Source organism: Coenobita brevimanus, chromosome 10, assembly GCF_032717465.1.
Source record: "Coenobita brevimanus isolate Jiangsu-jjx chromosome 10, ASM3271746v2, whole genome shotgun sequence".
Taxonomy (NCBI): domain Eukaryota; kingdom Metazoa; phylum Arthropoda; class Malacostraca; order Decapoda; family Coenobitidae; genus Coenobita; species Coenobita brevimanus.
The window spans coordinates 6,262,943-6,277,942 of NC_136963.1; the positions used below are offsets into that span (position 1 = coordinate 6,262,943).

Genomic DNA, 15,000 nt, shown 5'->3' on the forward strand with positions numbered 1-15,000 from the left:
TGTCATGTATGCAAATAATACTGTGATTATCTTTAACCAGGTTTCTTCATTTACCTTTGAAATGTGGCAGGTTTTTCTGCGTCACCCTGTATTAATGACGGTGTACGTGTATATATATATCATGTTTTTTTTCATTTTTTTCCCGGATATTCCATAAATTGTCCCTGGTTTCCGTGCAGGTGCTGGCGGCGATGAGTAAATACGTGGGGTACCGGGAGCAAGATGGCCTCTTCTCTCCCGGCGGGTCCATTTCAAATATGTACGGCATGATACTGGCCAGATATTATGCCTTCCCGCAGTGTAAGGTGAGGTGTGGCTATTATTATTATTATTATTATTATTATCATTAGTTGTAGTAGTAGTATTGGTATTATTATTATTATAATTATTTATTATTATTATTATTATTATCATTAGTAGTAGTAGTAGTAGTATTGGTATTATTATTATTATTATCATTAGTAGTAGTAGTAGTAGTATTGGTGTTATTATTATTATTATTATTATTATTGTTATTATTATTATTATTATCATTAGTAGTAGTAGTAGTAGTAGTATTGGTATTATTATTATTATTATCATTAGTAGTAGTAGTAGTAGGAGTATTGGTATTATTATTATTATTATTATTATCGTTATTATTATTATTATTATTATTATTATTATTATTATTATTATCATTAGTAGTAGTAGTAGTAGGAGTATTGGTATTATTATTATTATTATTATTATTGTTATTATTATTATTATTATTATTATCGTTATTATTATTATTATTATTATTATTATTAGAGATAGAGCCAGCAAACTTGGTGGACTTGTAGACCGTGATGACCTAAGGTGACCTGCACAAGATCAGTCACCTCTCTCTCTCTCTCTCTCTCTCTCTCTACCTTTTACAGCAATAAATATTACAATTCATTTCTCTCTCTCTCTCTCTCTCTCTACCTTTTATAGCAATAAATATTACAATTCATTTGTCTCTCTCTCTCTCTCTCTCTCTCTCTCTCTCTCTCTACCTTTTACAGCAATAAATATTACAATTCATTTGTCTCTCTCTCTCTCTCTCTCTCTCTCTCTCTCTCTACCTTTTATAGCAATAAATATTACAATTCATTTGTCTCTCTCTCTCTCTCTCTCTCTCTCTCTCTCTCTCTCTACCTTTTACAGCAATAAATATTACAATTCATTTGTCTCTCTCTCTCTCTCTCTCTCTCTCTCTCTCTCTCTCTACCTTTTATAGCAATAAATATTACAATTCATTTGTCTCTCTCTCTCTCTCTCTCTCTCTCTCTCTCTACCTTTTATAGCAATAAATATTACAATTCATTTGTCTCTCTCTCTCTCTCTCTCTCTCTCTCTCTCTCTCTCTCTCTCTCTCTCTCTCTCTCTACCTTTTATAGCAATAAATATTACAATTCATTTGTCTCTCTCTCTCTCTCTCTCTCTCTCTCTCTCTCTACCTTTTACAGCAATAAATATTACAATTCATTTGTCTCTCTCTCTCTCTCTCTCTCTCTCTCTCTCTCTCTCTCTCTCTCTACCTTTTATAGCAATAAATATTAAAATTCATTTCTCTCTCTCTCTCTCTCTCTCTCTCTCTCTCTCTCTCTCTCTACCTTTTATAGCAATAAATATTACAATTCATTTGTCTCTCTCTCTCTCTCTCTCTCTCTCTCTCTCTCTCTCTCTCTCTCTCTCTCTCTCTCTACCTTTTATAGCAATAAATATTTCAATTCATTTCTCTCTCTCTCTCTCTCTCTCTCTCTCTCTCTCTCTCTCTCTCTACCTTTTATAGCAATAAATATTACAATTCAGTTCTCTCTCTCTCTCTCTCTCTCTCTCTCTCTCTCTCTCTCTCTCTACCTTTTACAGCAATAAATATTACAATTCATTTCTCTCTCTCTCTCTCTCTCTCTCTCTCTCTACCTTTTACAGCAATAAATATTACAATTCATTTCTCTCTCTCTCTCTCTCTCTCTCTCTCTCTCTCTCTCTCTCTCTCTCATTCTCTTTTCCCTGCCCCACAGAAAACGGGCATCAGTCAGCTGGGCAGACTCGTGGTGTTTACATCAGTCGACGCTCACTACTCCCTGGCTAAATCGGCTATTGTCTTGGGTTTGGGGTCAGACAACTTGGTGCGGGTGGATGTAGATGAGAGAGGAAAGTAAGTACATGTGGTGGTGGTGGTGGTGGTAGTTGTAGTAGTAGTAGTAGTTGCAATAGTAATAGTTGTAGTAGTAGTAGCAATAGTAGTAGCAGTGGTAGTGGGGAGAGAGAGAGAGAGAGAGAGAGAGAGGTACATATGCTGACATTGAAAGACAGATAGATAGATAGATACTTGTAGATAGATAGATAAATAGATAGAGAGAGAGAGAGAGAGAGAGGTACATATGCTGACATTGAAAGAGATAGATAGATAGATACTTGTAGATAGATAGATAGATAGAGAGAGAGAGAGAGAGACGGTAGATAGCCAGACACTGGAAAATAGATAGATAAATAGATAAACTTAGACATTGAAACCGATAGATTGATCGATAGATATATTAGATAGGTATGGTCATTCAGTACTAGATAGATTGGTACCTACACACATACAGTTAGCGCCACTTCTAACGTGTACAGCGGCCGGTGTGCTTGGTGAGATGTGGCACCAGTGTGTTTGTTTACATCGTAGTAAGTGAATGGGCAGACCCGGCAGAGCTTCCCCTCCGCTACAGTACCCACAGAAACGACATAATAGACCCAGGGAAGGCTAGGGTGGTGCTTGTCTCCCTGCGTGTCCTTCTACAGCAGGGCGTCCCAACCTGGTGCTCGGGAACACCACTGTGCTGTCTGATGGTGTGGCGGTGTTCTGTAATAGCGGTTTACATCGTGCCCGCCACCACCACTTTGTAGACTGATGCCGTATTGATGATCCCCTCTAACACCATCATCATCATCCGTTGCATTTGTTATATATAATGTAAAATATGCTTGATTGGTCAATATTAATAGCATGTAATAAATATTCAAGCAGTTCAAATTAATCTGTGAATCTTCAGTGACAGTAAATTAAAGTTTTTGTTAGCTCTGAATCAACTAAGTCTTACACTTACTAACTGGAGTGCTTCTTAACACCCTAAATCTGACATTATTGCGGTGCTGTCATGGTTAGCCAGACAACAGGTGGTGCAGCAGCTTAACAAAGTTGGGAACCCCTGTTGTGCTGTGACGGAAGCCTCGTATTTGCCACCTGTGACTGTGAGCATAACAAGACTACTTGTTGACAGGTTACTTGAGAGAGAGAGACAAGGGGGGTTTCTCTCTCTCTCTCTCTCTCTCTCTTACACACACACACACACACACACACACACACACACAGTTTCCCGCCCTTCCTCGTATAATGTGTAACGAGCCCTGCTATTGCCTGCCTTATCCTATGGCCTTGTGGTAATGTACTGGATGCCTTGTGTCAATGTAGCCGGGGGTGTTATGCCTAAAGCGCCGTGGTTCGCTAATACCATGCCGGTGCTGGCGTACCAATGTTGCTGACGTTTACCTGCACGTTCCAGCAGCATTCAAGCTTTACTCTACCGTAGGTCCAGCTTATCCTTGCTGTGTTAGACTGTATAAGCCTGTATGACGACACGGTGCCTAAAACACTCCTTACTTGACATACAAAATTGCATTATTCGCTGTATTAATGCGTCAGTTGGTGGAAAACAAGGCCTCATTCACATTGCTGGAGGTGAGTTTCTTTTTTTTTTATGCGAGGAAGAAGGAACCCAAGGCCATGAGCCCGCAGTAACAGTTCCCTCCAAGAGAAAAACAAAATACAATAGAGAGCCAAATTCAAGATCCGATCATTTTGAGATGCCTGGACACACTGCGTTTGAAAGACTGGAGATCATAGGCAGCAGGAAATACAGACAGAGGGAGACAGTTCCAGAGCTGACCTGTTGCATAAATGAAAGACTGGGAGTAACGGTTAACTCTTGCATTAGAGAGTCGGACAGAAAAGTTAAATGGTTAGTCAGCAGAGCCACCGCAACCGCGACCTTGGCTGCTATCTTGGCAGGAGTGTGAGGTGGTCGGTGAGGCTTATTTCCAGACTCCCTGCACAATCACACGTACAGTAAGCAACAATAATCTATCTATCTATCTATTGCCAGACGCCATAATCCCATAAGGGGTGGCCGTTTGACTTTGAGTTACTTGTTTTACGGGGAGGGGCACTAACCCTCCACCAACCCACTTGTTGACACGTAGGCAGCACGTATGGTTTGGTTATATGGTTACCACCCAGCGTTGTAAATGATTCGTGTCGTGAAATTTGGTGAAAACATAATGCTAACGGGCTAAGCGTCTGGTATATTCCGGCGTCTGTCATTCTCGGTTCATAATGTTTCACGAGTTACATTTAATCTTCGGACAAAACAGCGACACGAGGACTTTGCCCATTGTACACTCGCACCAGAAAATATCGGTGCAGAATATGTGTGAAATATTATGACACACGGAGCGAAGGGAACTGGAAATTACCGTTCTGTCCTGCCACACGCATCCCAGACGATACATGACAGCCATTTCAGGTATAACTCTTGTGTTCTTCATGATGTGTGGGAAATGGCCGGAAATGTACAGGTGTTAACGGGCCGCAAATGGACAGGTGTTAACGGGCCGCAAATGTACAGGTGTTAACGGGCTGCAAATGTACAGGTGTTAAGGGGCTGCAAATGTACAGGTGTTAACGGGCGGCAAATGTACAGGTGTTAAGGGGCCGCAAATGTACAGGTGTTAAGGGGCCGCAAATGTACAGGTGTTAAGGGGCCGCAAATGTACAGGTGTTAACGGGCCGCAAATGTACAGGTGTTAACGGGCCGCAAATGTACAGGTGTTAACGGGCCGCAAATGTACAGGTGTTAACGGGCCGCAAATGTACAGGTGTTAACGGGCCGCAAATGTACAGGTGTTAACGGGCCGCAAATGTACAGGTGTTAACGGGCCGCTAATATACAGGTGTTAACGGGCCGCTAATATACAGGTGTTAACGGGCCGCAAATGTACAGGTGTTAACGGGCCGCAAATGTACAGGTGTTAACGGGCCGCAAATGTACAGGTGTTAACGGGCCGCAAATGTACAGGTGTTAACGGGCTTTCCATGCTGCGGGTCGAATCATTCCGGATAGCATCAGGCCCACAGTGCAGCGATACTTTCTGGTGCGAGTGTACATGCAATTTTACACCCTCCGAGCAGCACCAGCCACCGATAGATTTTGTGTAGACGTGGGAACATACTATAATCCTGTGCTGTAATGGCAGGCAGCGGACACATGCATGGTAAAGGAAATATCGCTCCCTCTGCATGAACAGTGGGTGAGGGTACACGCACGATTGAATAATATAATGCGTCTGGAGTTAATGAAGGCCTGAAGGTGTAATACTTGTAGGAAAACTAACGTATCAATGTTTTATAAAGAGTGTGCTATACAATGATCAATATTTGTCGATGGCGTGTCACTACTATCCAGATCAGTTAAATAGCACCTCGAAGAAAGCCACATCGTTTTTGGACATCTATAACACCATTATTTCTATCTATCTATCTATCTATTGCCAGACGCCTCAATCCCGTTTGGGGTGGCCACAAACAAAACGCCTCCACGTCGCCCTGTCCCCCGCCATTTCACTGCCCTGCTCCCAACTCACACCCCCCTCTCTCATATACCTCTCCACCCCATCCCTCCATCTCATCCTCGGCCTCCCCCTCCCTCTTCCCCCCTCCACCTCACTCACATACACTCTCTTCGTCAGTCTTTCACCCTCCATCCTCTCCACATGGCCAAACCACCTCAGTGTGTTCCTCATAACGCTTCCTATCACATCCACATCCACACCACAACGCTCCTTTATACCCTCATTCGTCAGCCTGTCTCTCCAGTATTTCAATTATTATACAAGATATGCGTTCATTCTGCAAATACAGGATCTCATTATGTATTCATTATGCAAATACGGGATCTCTTTACCCCCGCGTGATCCATCAGCATGATAACTGCGCAACATTTTCTCACAAGCCAATAGCCGTCCAACACTCAACGTAGCTACTGTATAATCCTACGCTACACGACATCTACTTATACCATGGTTTGTGAATATAATGATTGGTTTTCCTCACAGTAAAACAGACTGGATGAAGCACAGGATGGTATGGCCGTTGTGTCACGTGTATAATTATGAATCACTTATGGCTGCCCTGGTCCAGTCACAGAAAATGATGTTACTACGCTCCGGTGAACCACGTTTCGAGACACCCGCCATCACACTTCTAACATTTATGCTCCACTACAGCTGTTCACCTCACTGTATGGCCAACATTGACACGCCAACCTTCATCCAGTACACGTTATTGCATAAGGAGTTACAGATCACCATAGAACATCTGTACAATCACGCGCTTCATCTGTCTAAACAAAACACGACACAGCTCCGGTACACGCGCCCCCACCACCACCTGTCCCTTCCTTCCCTGCCTGCCACCTCGCCTCACAGTGACAGTTATTTGCAGTCAGAGAAATAATGGGAGTCATTGGCATTACTATTCTCTGTCTACCTGCCACTATACATGCGTGGTAAACTCCTGGATTTGTAGAGAGAGTATGAATTGATGGAATTTTGTTTCTGTGGGTACTAGATACTGTGTCGGAGGGGAAGCTCTGCCAGGTCTGCCCATACACTTACTACTCCACTCGATGTAGTGCTGCCTACTTCTTCCTTAGCCATTATCATTCTTTTTCTGTGCCTGTCCTCCTCTCTTCCTATTTCTCACCATCATCCACTCACTTGATGTAGTGCTGCCTACTTCTTCCTTAGCCTTTATCATTCTTTTTCTGTGCCTGTCCTCCTCTCTTCCTATTTCTCACCATCATCCACTCACTTGATGTAGTGCTGCCTACTTCTTCCTTAGCCTTTATCATTCTTTTTCTGTGCCTGTCCTCCTCTCTTCCTATTTCTCACCATCATCCACTCACTTGATGTAGTGCTGCCTACTTCTTCCTTAGCCTTTATCATTCTTTTTCTGTGCCTGTCCTCCTCTCTTCCTATTTCTCACCATCATCCACTCACTTGATGTAGTGCTGCCTACTTCTTCCTTAGCCTTTATCATTCTTTTTCTGTGCCTGTCCTCCTCTCTTCCTATTTCTCACCATCATCCACTCACTTGATGTAGTGCTGCCTACTTCTTCCTTAGCCTTTATCATTCTTTTTCTGTGCCTGTCCTCCTCTCTTCCTATTTCTCACCATCATCCACTCACTTGATGTAGTGCTGCCTACTTCTTCCTTAGCCTTTATCATTCTTTTTCTGTGCCTGTCCTCCTCTCTTCCTATTTCTCACCATCATCCACTCACTTGATGTAGTGCTGCCTACTTCTTCCCTAGCCTTTATCATTCTTTTTCTGTGCCTGTCCTCCTCTCTTCCTATTTCTCCCATCTTTCCTGTCACTTCTTATTGCTTTTCTTTCCTTTACAGGTGGCTTTACATTGAGTGACAAGCCAAATGGTTTTCTGTAAGCCAAGAAACCATTTACAACGCTGGGTGGTAACCATATAACCAAACCATACGTGCTGCCTACGTGTCAACAAGTGGGTTGGTGGAGGGTTAGTGCCCCTCCCTGTAAAACAACTAACTCAAAGTCAAATGGCCACCCCTTACGGGATTATGGCGTCTGGCGATAGATAGACAAATAGATAGTAAACAAACACAGTGGTGCCACATCTCCCCAAGCACACCGCCTGCCGTACTCGTTAAAAGTGGAGCTAACTCTACATACATACATACATACATACCTATACATACATACATACATACATACATACCTATACATACATACATACATACGTACATACATACCTATACATACATACATACATACCTATACATACATACGTAGACAGATAGATATAATAGATATATATGGTTATTCTATACTAGATAGATAGATAGATAGATTAAAAGATACTTATGGTCATTGAAACTAGATAGACAGGTAGATAGATAGATAGACAGATAGATAGATAACGCTAGACCCAGATAGATAGATAGATAGACAGATAAATAGATAAACGAAGACCGAGATAGATAGACATATATAGATAAACGAAGACCGAGATAGATAGATAGATAGATAAACCAAGACCGAGATAGATAGATAGATAGATAGATAAACGAAGACCGAGATAGATAGATAGATAGACAGACAGATAGATAGATAGATATACGAAGACCCAGATAGATAGATAGATAGATAAACTAAGACCCAGATAGATAGACAGATAGATATACCAAGACCCAGATAGATAGACAGATAGATAAACCAAGCCTCAGATAGATAGATAGATAGATAACCCTAGACCCTGATAGATAGATAAATAGATAAACTAAGACCCAGATAGATAGATAGATAGATAAACCAAGACTCAGATAGATAGATAGATGAACTAAGACCCAAGTAGATAGACAGATAGATAAACCAAGCCTCAGATAGATAGATAGATAGATGAACCAAGACCCAGATAGATAGATATAGAAGATACATATGGTCATTCAAAGCTAGATAGACAGACAGATAGACAGACAGATAGATAGATAAATAGATAGACAAATAGATAGATAGATAGATAGATTTAAAAGATATGGTCATTCAAAACTAGATAGATAGGCAGATAGATAGATAGATAGATAAACCAAGACCCAGATAGATAGATAGATAAATAATTACATCTATTTTTTGCAGGATGGACGTAGAGCATCTCAAGAAATGCATCAAAGAAGTGAAGGAGGAAGGTGGCTGCCCTATAATGGTGTGTGCTACTGCTGGTGAGTGTGGTGGTTGTGGTAGTTGTGGTGGTGGTGGTTGTGGTAGTTGTGGTGGTGGTGGTGGTTGTGGTGGTGGTGGTGATGGTAGTTGTGGTGGTGGTGATTTTGATAATAATAATAATAATAATAATAATAATGTTAATAATAATAATAATAATAATAATAATAATAACAATAGTAGTAGTAGTAGTAGTAGTAGTAGTAAAATATTAATAATAATAATAATAATAATAATAATAATAATAATAATAATAATGTTAATAATAATAATAATAATAATAATAATAATAATAATACCAATAACAACAAGAAGCAGTGCCATGGCCTAGCAAACCCGTCCCCGGCAGTCATTTTAGTTTTGTCGTATAAACACAACAGGATATCTAGTCAAAGATGTCACGTATCAAGTTTGGAGTAAATCAGGTGGAAATAGACGATTTTATGCCCAACTGAAATGTTAGGCCCGACCCCCCTGACACTGACCCCCCTACCGCTAACTGGGGGGTGACGCCCCTGATGTACTGAGGCATGTTATAGGACCCCCCTGACACTGACCCCCCTACCGCTAACTGGGGGGTGACGCCCCTGATGTACTGAGGCATGTTATAGGACCCCCCTGACACTGACCCCCCTACCGCTAACTGGGGGTGACGCCCCTGATGTACTGAGGCATGTTATAGGACCCCCTGACACTGACCCCCCTACCGCTAACTGGGGGTGACGCCCCTGATGTACTGAGGCATGTTATAGGACCCACCTGACACTGACCCCCCTACCGCTAACTGGGGGTGACGCCCCTGATGTACTGAGGCATGTTATAGGACCCACCTGACACTGACCCCCCTACCGCTAACTGGGGGGTGACGCCCCTGATGTACTGAGGCATGTTATAGGACCCACCTGACACTGACCCCCCTACCGCTAACTGGGGGTGACCCCCCTGATGTACTGAGGCATGTTATAGGACCCCCCTGACACTGACCCCCCTACCGCTAACTAGGGGGTGACCCCCCTGATGTACTGAGGCATGTTATAGGACCCACCTGACACTGACCCCCCTACCGCTAACTGGGGGGTGACCCCCCTGATGTACTGAGGCATGTTATAGGACCCACCTGACACTGACCCCCCTACCGCTAACTGGGGGGTGACCCCCCTGATGTACTGAGGCATGTTATAGGACCCACCTGACACTGACCCCCCTACCGCTAACTGGAGGGTGACGCCCCTGATGTACTGAGGCATGTTATAGGACCCACCTGACACTGACCCCCCTACCGCTAACTGGGGGTGACGCCCCTGATGTACTGAGGCATGTTATAGGACCCACCTGACACTGACCCCCCTACCGCTAACTGGAGGGTGACGCCCCTGATGTACTGAGGCATGTTATAGGACCCACCTGACACTGACCCCCCTACCGCTAACTGGGGGTGACGCCCCTGATGTACTGAGGCATGTTATAGGACCCACCTGACACTGACCCCCCTACCGCTAACTGGGGGTGACGCCCCTGATGTACTGAGGCATGTTATAGGACCCACCTGACACTGACCCCCCCTACCGCTAACTGGGGGTGACGCCCCTGATGTACTGAGGCATGTTATAGGACCCACCTGACACTGACCCCCCTACCGCTAACTGGGGGTGACGCCCCTGATGTACTGAGGCATGTTATAGGACCCACCTGACACTGACCCCCCTACCGCTAACTGGGGGGTGACGCCCCTGATGTACTGAGGCATGTTATAGGACCCACCTGACACTGACCCCCCTACCGCTAACTGGGGGTGACGCCCCTGATGTACTGAGGCATGTTATAGGACCCACCTGACACTGACCCCCCTACCGCTAACTGGGGGGGTACGCCCTGATGTACTGAGGCATGTTATAGGACCCACCTGACACTGACCCCCCTACCGCTAACTGGGGGTGACGCCCCTGATGTACTGAGGCATGTTATAGGACCCACCTGACACTGACCCCCCCTACCGCTAACTGGGGGTGACGCCCCTGATGTACTGAGGCATGTTATAGGACCCACCTGACACTGACCCCCCTACCGCTAACTGGGGGTGACGCCCCTGATGTACTGAGGCATGTTATAGGACCCACCTGACACTGACCCCCCTACCGCTAACTGGGGGGTGACGCCCCTGATGTACTGAGGCATGTTATAGGATGCAGATTTGAAAGATGCACCTTCAGGGTTGCGTGTCATGTCCACAGCACCAACTGGAAAGGAGTTTGTCCCCCCCCAAAAAAAAAATCCTTATATTTTTGGGCCTACAGCCTTGACCTTAGTCCAGTTCGGCCCAAAATGTAATCAGGTCAACACAAGGTCACGGCCCATCATCCCTGTAATTTAGATCAAAATCGCATCAGCAGTTCTCGCGTAAAGTTGGTAACAGACAGACAGACAAACCGGGTGAAAATGATACACGTCCCCGAGCCCCCCCAGGCCGGGCACGGGTAATAATAATGACGATGAAGGTTAATTTAGTTGTGGTGGTGGTGAGGGTTAGTGTGGTGGTGGTGGTGGTGGTGGTTGTTGTGGTGGTGTTGGTTTAAATCGCCAGAGAAAAGATGTTACGTACACTTATGCCATAATTATGCACTTCTTCGTGACAGGCACTGTGTAACAGCATATTCTAGTGCTAATATTAGACACAAGAATATAACAGTGTAATATAAAAACAAAATCGCAAGAGAATAGGCGTTAAGTACACTAATTTTGCACTTCTTCGTGATTAGGATAGAAATAAATAAGTGTAAGTACTCTCTAGTTAAGTACTCTAATAACAGAAAGAGAAAGAACTGAGAAAGAGAATGAGAAACTGACGAGGAGAGTGTATGTGTGTGAGGTGGAGGGGGGGAGAGGGAGGGGGAGGCCAAGGATGAGATGGAGGGATGGAGTGGAGAGGATGGAGAGTGAGAGACTGACGAGGAGAGTGTATGAGAGTGAGGTGGAGGGGGGGAGAGGGAGGGGGAGGCCAAGGATGAGATGGAGGGATGGGGTGGAGAGGTATATGAGAGAGGGGGGTGTGAGCTGGGAGCAGGGCAGTGAAATGGCGGGGGACAGGGTGACATGGAGGCGATCTGTTTGTGGCCACCCCTTACAGGATTAAGGCGTCTGGCAATAGATAGATAAATAGATAGAAAGTACTAAAACAACTAGGTGTGATAATCCCGCACTTCTTCGTGACAGGCACCACTGTTCTCGGCGCCTACGATCCCATCCACGCCATAGCGGACGTATGTGAACGGGAACGCATCTGGCTGCATGTGGACGCGGCCTGGGGGGGCGGCGCGCTGGTGTCTGGTGCACATAGACATAAACTGGATGGTATACACAGGTGAGTAGATAGATGGATAGATAGATAGATAGATGGATAGGTGATAGATAGATAGGTGGATGAGTGTGTGTGTGTGTGTGTGTGTGTGTGTGTGTGTGTGTGTGTGTGTGTGTGTGTGTGAGATAGACAAAACGAGTGAGCGCTGGTGTCAGGTGCACATAGGCATAAACTGGATGGTATACACAGGTGAGTAGATAGATGGATGGATAGTTGATGGATAGATGGATAGTTGATAGATGGATAGATGAGTGCGTACACACACACACACACACACACACACACACACATATATATGTGTATATATATATATATATATATATATATATATATATATATATATATATATATATATATATTCAGAGAGAGAGAGAGAGAAATAAATGAATAGACTGAGGGCTATAGATAAAGTACAGATAGATAGACAGATAGATAGATAGACACCCTAGATAGATAAATAGACTAATTTTCTATCTACCTCAGAGCCGATAGCGTGACCTGGAATCCACACAAACTACTGGCCTCACCTCAGCAATGCAGCATCTTCCTGACACGGCATGCTGGCATCTTGAAGGAGTGCAATGCTGCCTCTGCTGCCTACCTCTTCCAGAAGGTGAGGTAGATAGATAGATAGATAGACGGATGGCTGGGATATAAGTGGATAGAGAGAGAGGCAGTAGGTGGAGAAACATATAGATTGATGGGGAGGTAGGTAGGAATTTGGATAGATAGACAGACAGATAGATAGATAGATGGATAGATAGACAGACAGATAGATAGATAGATGGATAAACAGGCTACACAGACAGATAGATAGATAAATAGACAAATAGATAGATATATGGATCTTTCTCACAAGACATGCTGGCATCTTGAAGGAGTGCAATGCTGCCTCTGCTGCCTACCTCTTCCAAAAGGTGAGGTAGATAGATAGATAGATAGACGGATGGCTGGGATATGGGTGGATAGATAATGAAAATACTTCTGATATAATAATAATAATAATAATTATAATAATAGTGATAATAATAATGAAAATAATAATAATAATAATATTAAAAATACTACTACTACTACTACTACTACTAATAGCGGTAGTAGTAGTAGCAGCAGCAGCAGCAGTAGTAGTAGTAGTAGTAGTAGTAATAATAATAATAATAATAATAATAATAATAATAACAATCCTTCTAATAATAATAATCATAATCATAATCATAATAATGACAGTACTTCTAATAATAATAACAATAATAATAACAATAATACTTCTAATAATAATAATAATAATAACAATCCTTCTAATAATAATAATAATAATAATAATAATAACAATAATACTTCTAATAATAATAATAATAATAATCATTCCAGGACAAGTTTTACGACACATCATATGACACTGGCGACAAACATCTCCAGTGCGGCAGACGAGCTGATGTGATGAAGTTTTGGACGATGTGGAAGGCCAAGGTGAGAGAGAGAAAGGGAGAGAGAGGGAGAGAGAGAGAGAGAAAGGGAGAGAGGGAGAGGGAGAGAGAAAGGGATAGAGAGGGAGAGAGGAAAATGAGAGTGAATTGATTTTCGTTGCGGATAATGGAATGGGATGGAGTTATGAGAGAGAGAGAGAGAGAGAGAGAGAAATTAGTAGGGAGGAAGAGAGAGAGAGAGAGAGAGAGAAATTAGTAGGGAGGAAGAGAGAGAGAGAGAGAGAGAGAGAGAGAGAGAGAGAGAGAGAGAGAGAGAGAAATTAGTAGGGAGGAAGAGAGAGAGAGAGAAAGAGAAATTAGGAGGGGGGAAGAGAGCTAGTAAAAGAGAGAGAGGGAAGGAAAGAGAGAGAGAGTGAGAGAGAGAGAGAGAGAGAGAGAGAGAGCATATATAACCTCTTCTAATCTGTACATAGACTAAATAACCCTTTCCTGTAGGACTATCTATCTATTTATCTGTCTATTTATCTATCTGTCTGTCTATCTATCTGTTCATCTATCTATCTCTTTATCTATCCAACCTTCCATCCATATTATCAATCATCCTAACCTCTCTCTCTCTCTCTCTCTCTCTCTCTACCTACCTACCTACCTATCTATCTATCTATCAATCTATCTATCTCCACAGAAACTGAAGGTTATGTATTCACACCTGTCTATCTATCTATCTATCTATCTATCTGTCTTTCTGTCTATCTCAAAAAGTTATCAGTATTATTTGACCTCCTATCTATCTATCTATCTATCTATCTATCCATCCTCCCCATGCATCTGTCTATCAGTCTATCTATCTATCTCTCTACATACCTGCCTATTTATCTATCAATCTATTAGTGTATTGTATATATATCTAACGAGTCACTCACCCACCCACCTACCTACCTATCTATCTATCTATCCATCTATCTGTCTATCTATCCATCCTCGCCATGCATCTATCAGTCTATCTATCAGTCTATCTATCCATCTATCTATCCACAGGGCAGCGTGGGCCTAGAGAAGCATATTAACCACATTCGCCACATCCATCAATCTATCAATCTTTCTATCGATTAAATGCATCTATCTACCTATCTATCTATCTATCCATCCTCCTCACGTGTCTATCTATCAGTCTATCTATCCATCTATCTATCCACAGGGCAGCGTGGGCCTAGAGAAGCATATTAACCACATTTTCGCCACATCAAAGCAGTTCGCCGAGAAAATCAGGAACCGAACAGGATTTAAACTGCTTCTAGACCCCGAATGCACCAACGTCTGCTTCCTCTACCACCCCCCCTCCCTCCGCTGTGGTGGTGGT

At 43.1% G+C, this 15,000-nt stretch overlaps 1 protein-coding gene across 1 annotated transcript in view; it reads left to right on the top strand.

Moving 5' to 3' along the window:
• b (glutamate decarboxylase-like protein black) overlaps window positions 1-15,000 on the top strand; it is a 23,541-nt gene that overhangs the window by 7,258 nt on the left and 1,283 nt on the right. Inside the window, exons 4-10 of the mRNA XM_080280344.1 lie at window positions 180-305; window positions 2,031-2,167; window positions 8,778-8,860; window positions 12,069-12,216; window positions 12,697-12,826; window positions 13,585-13,683; window positions 14,839-15,000. The exon at window positions 14,839-15,000 is cut by the window's right edge and continues 60 nt beyond it. Of these exons, the coding sequence (XP_080136470.1) occupies window positions 180-305; window positions 2,031-2,167; window positions 8,778-8,860; window positions 12,069-12,216; window positions 12,697-12,826; window positions 13,585-13,683; window positions 14,839-15,000 (885 nt within the window). The remainder of the gene's footprint in view (window positions 1-179; window positions 306-2,030; window positions 2,168-8,777; window positions 8,861-12,068; window positions 12,217-12,696; window positions 12,827-13,584; window positions 13,684-14,838) is intronic.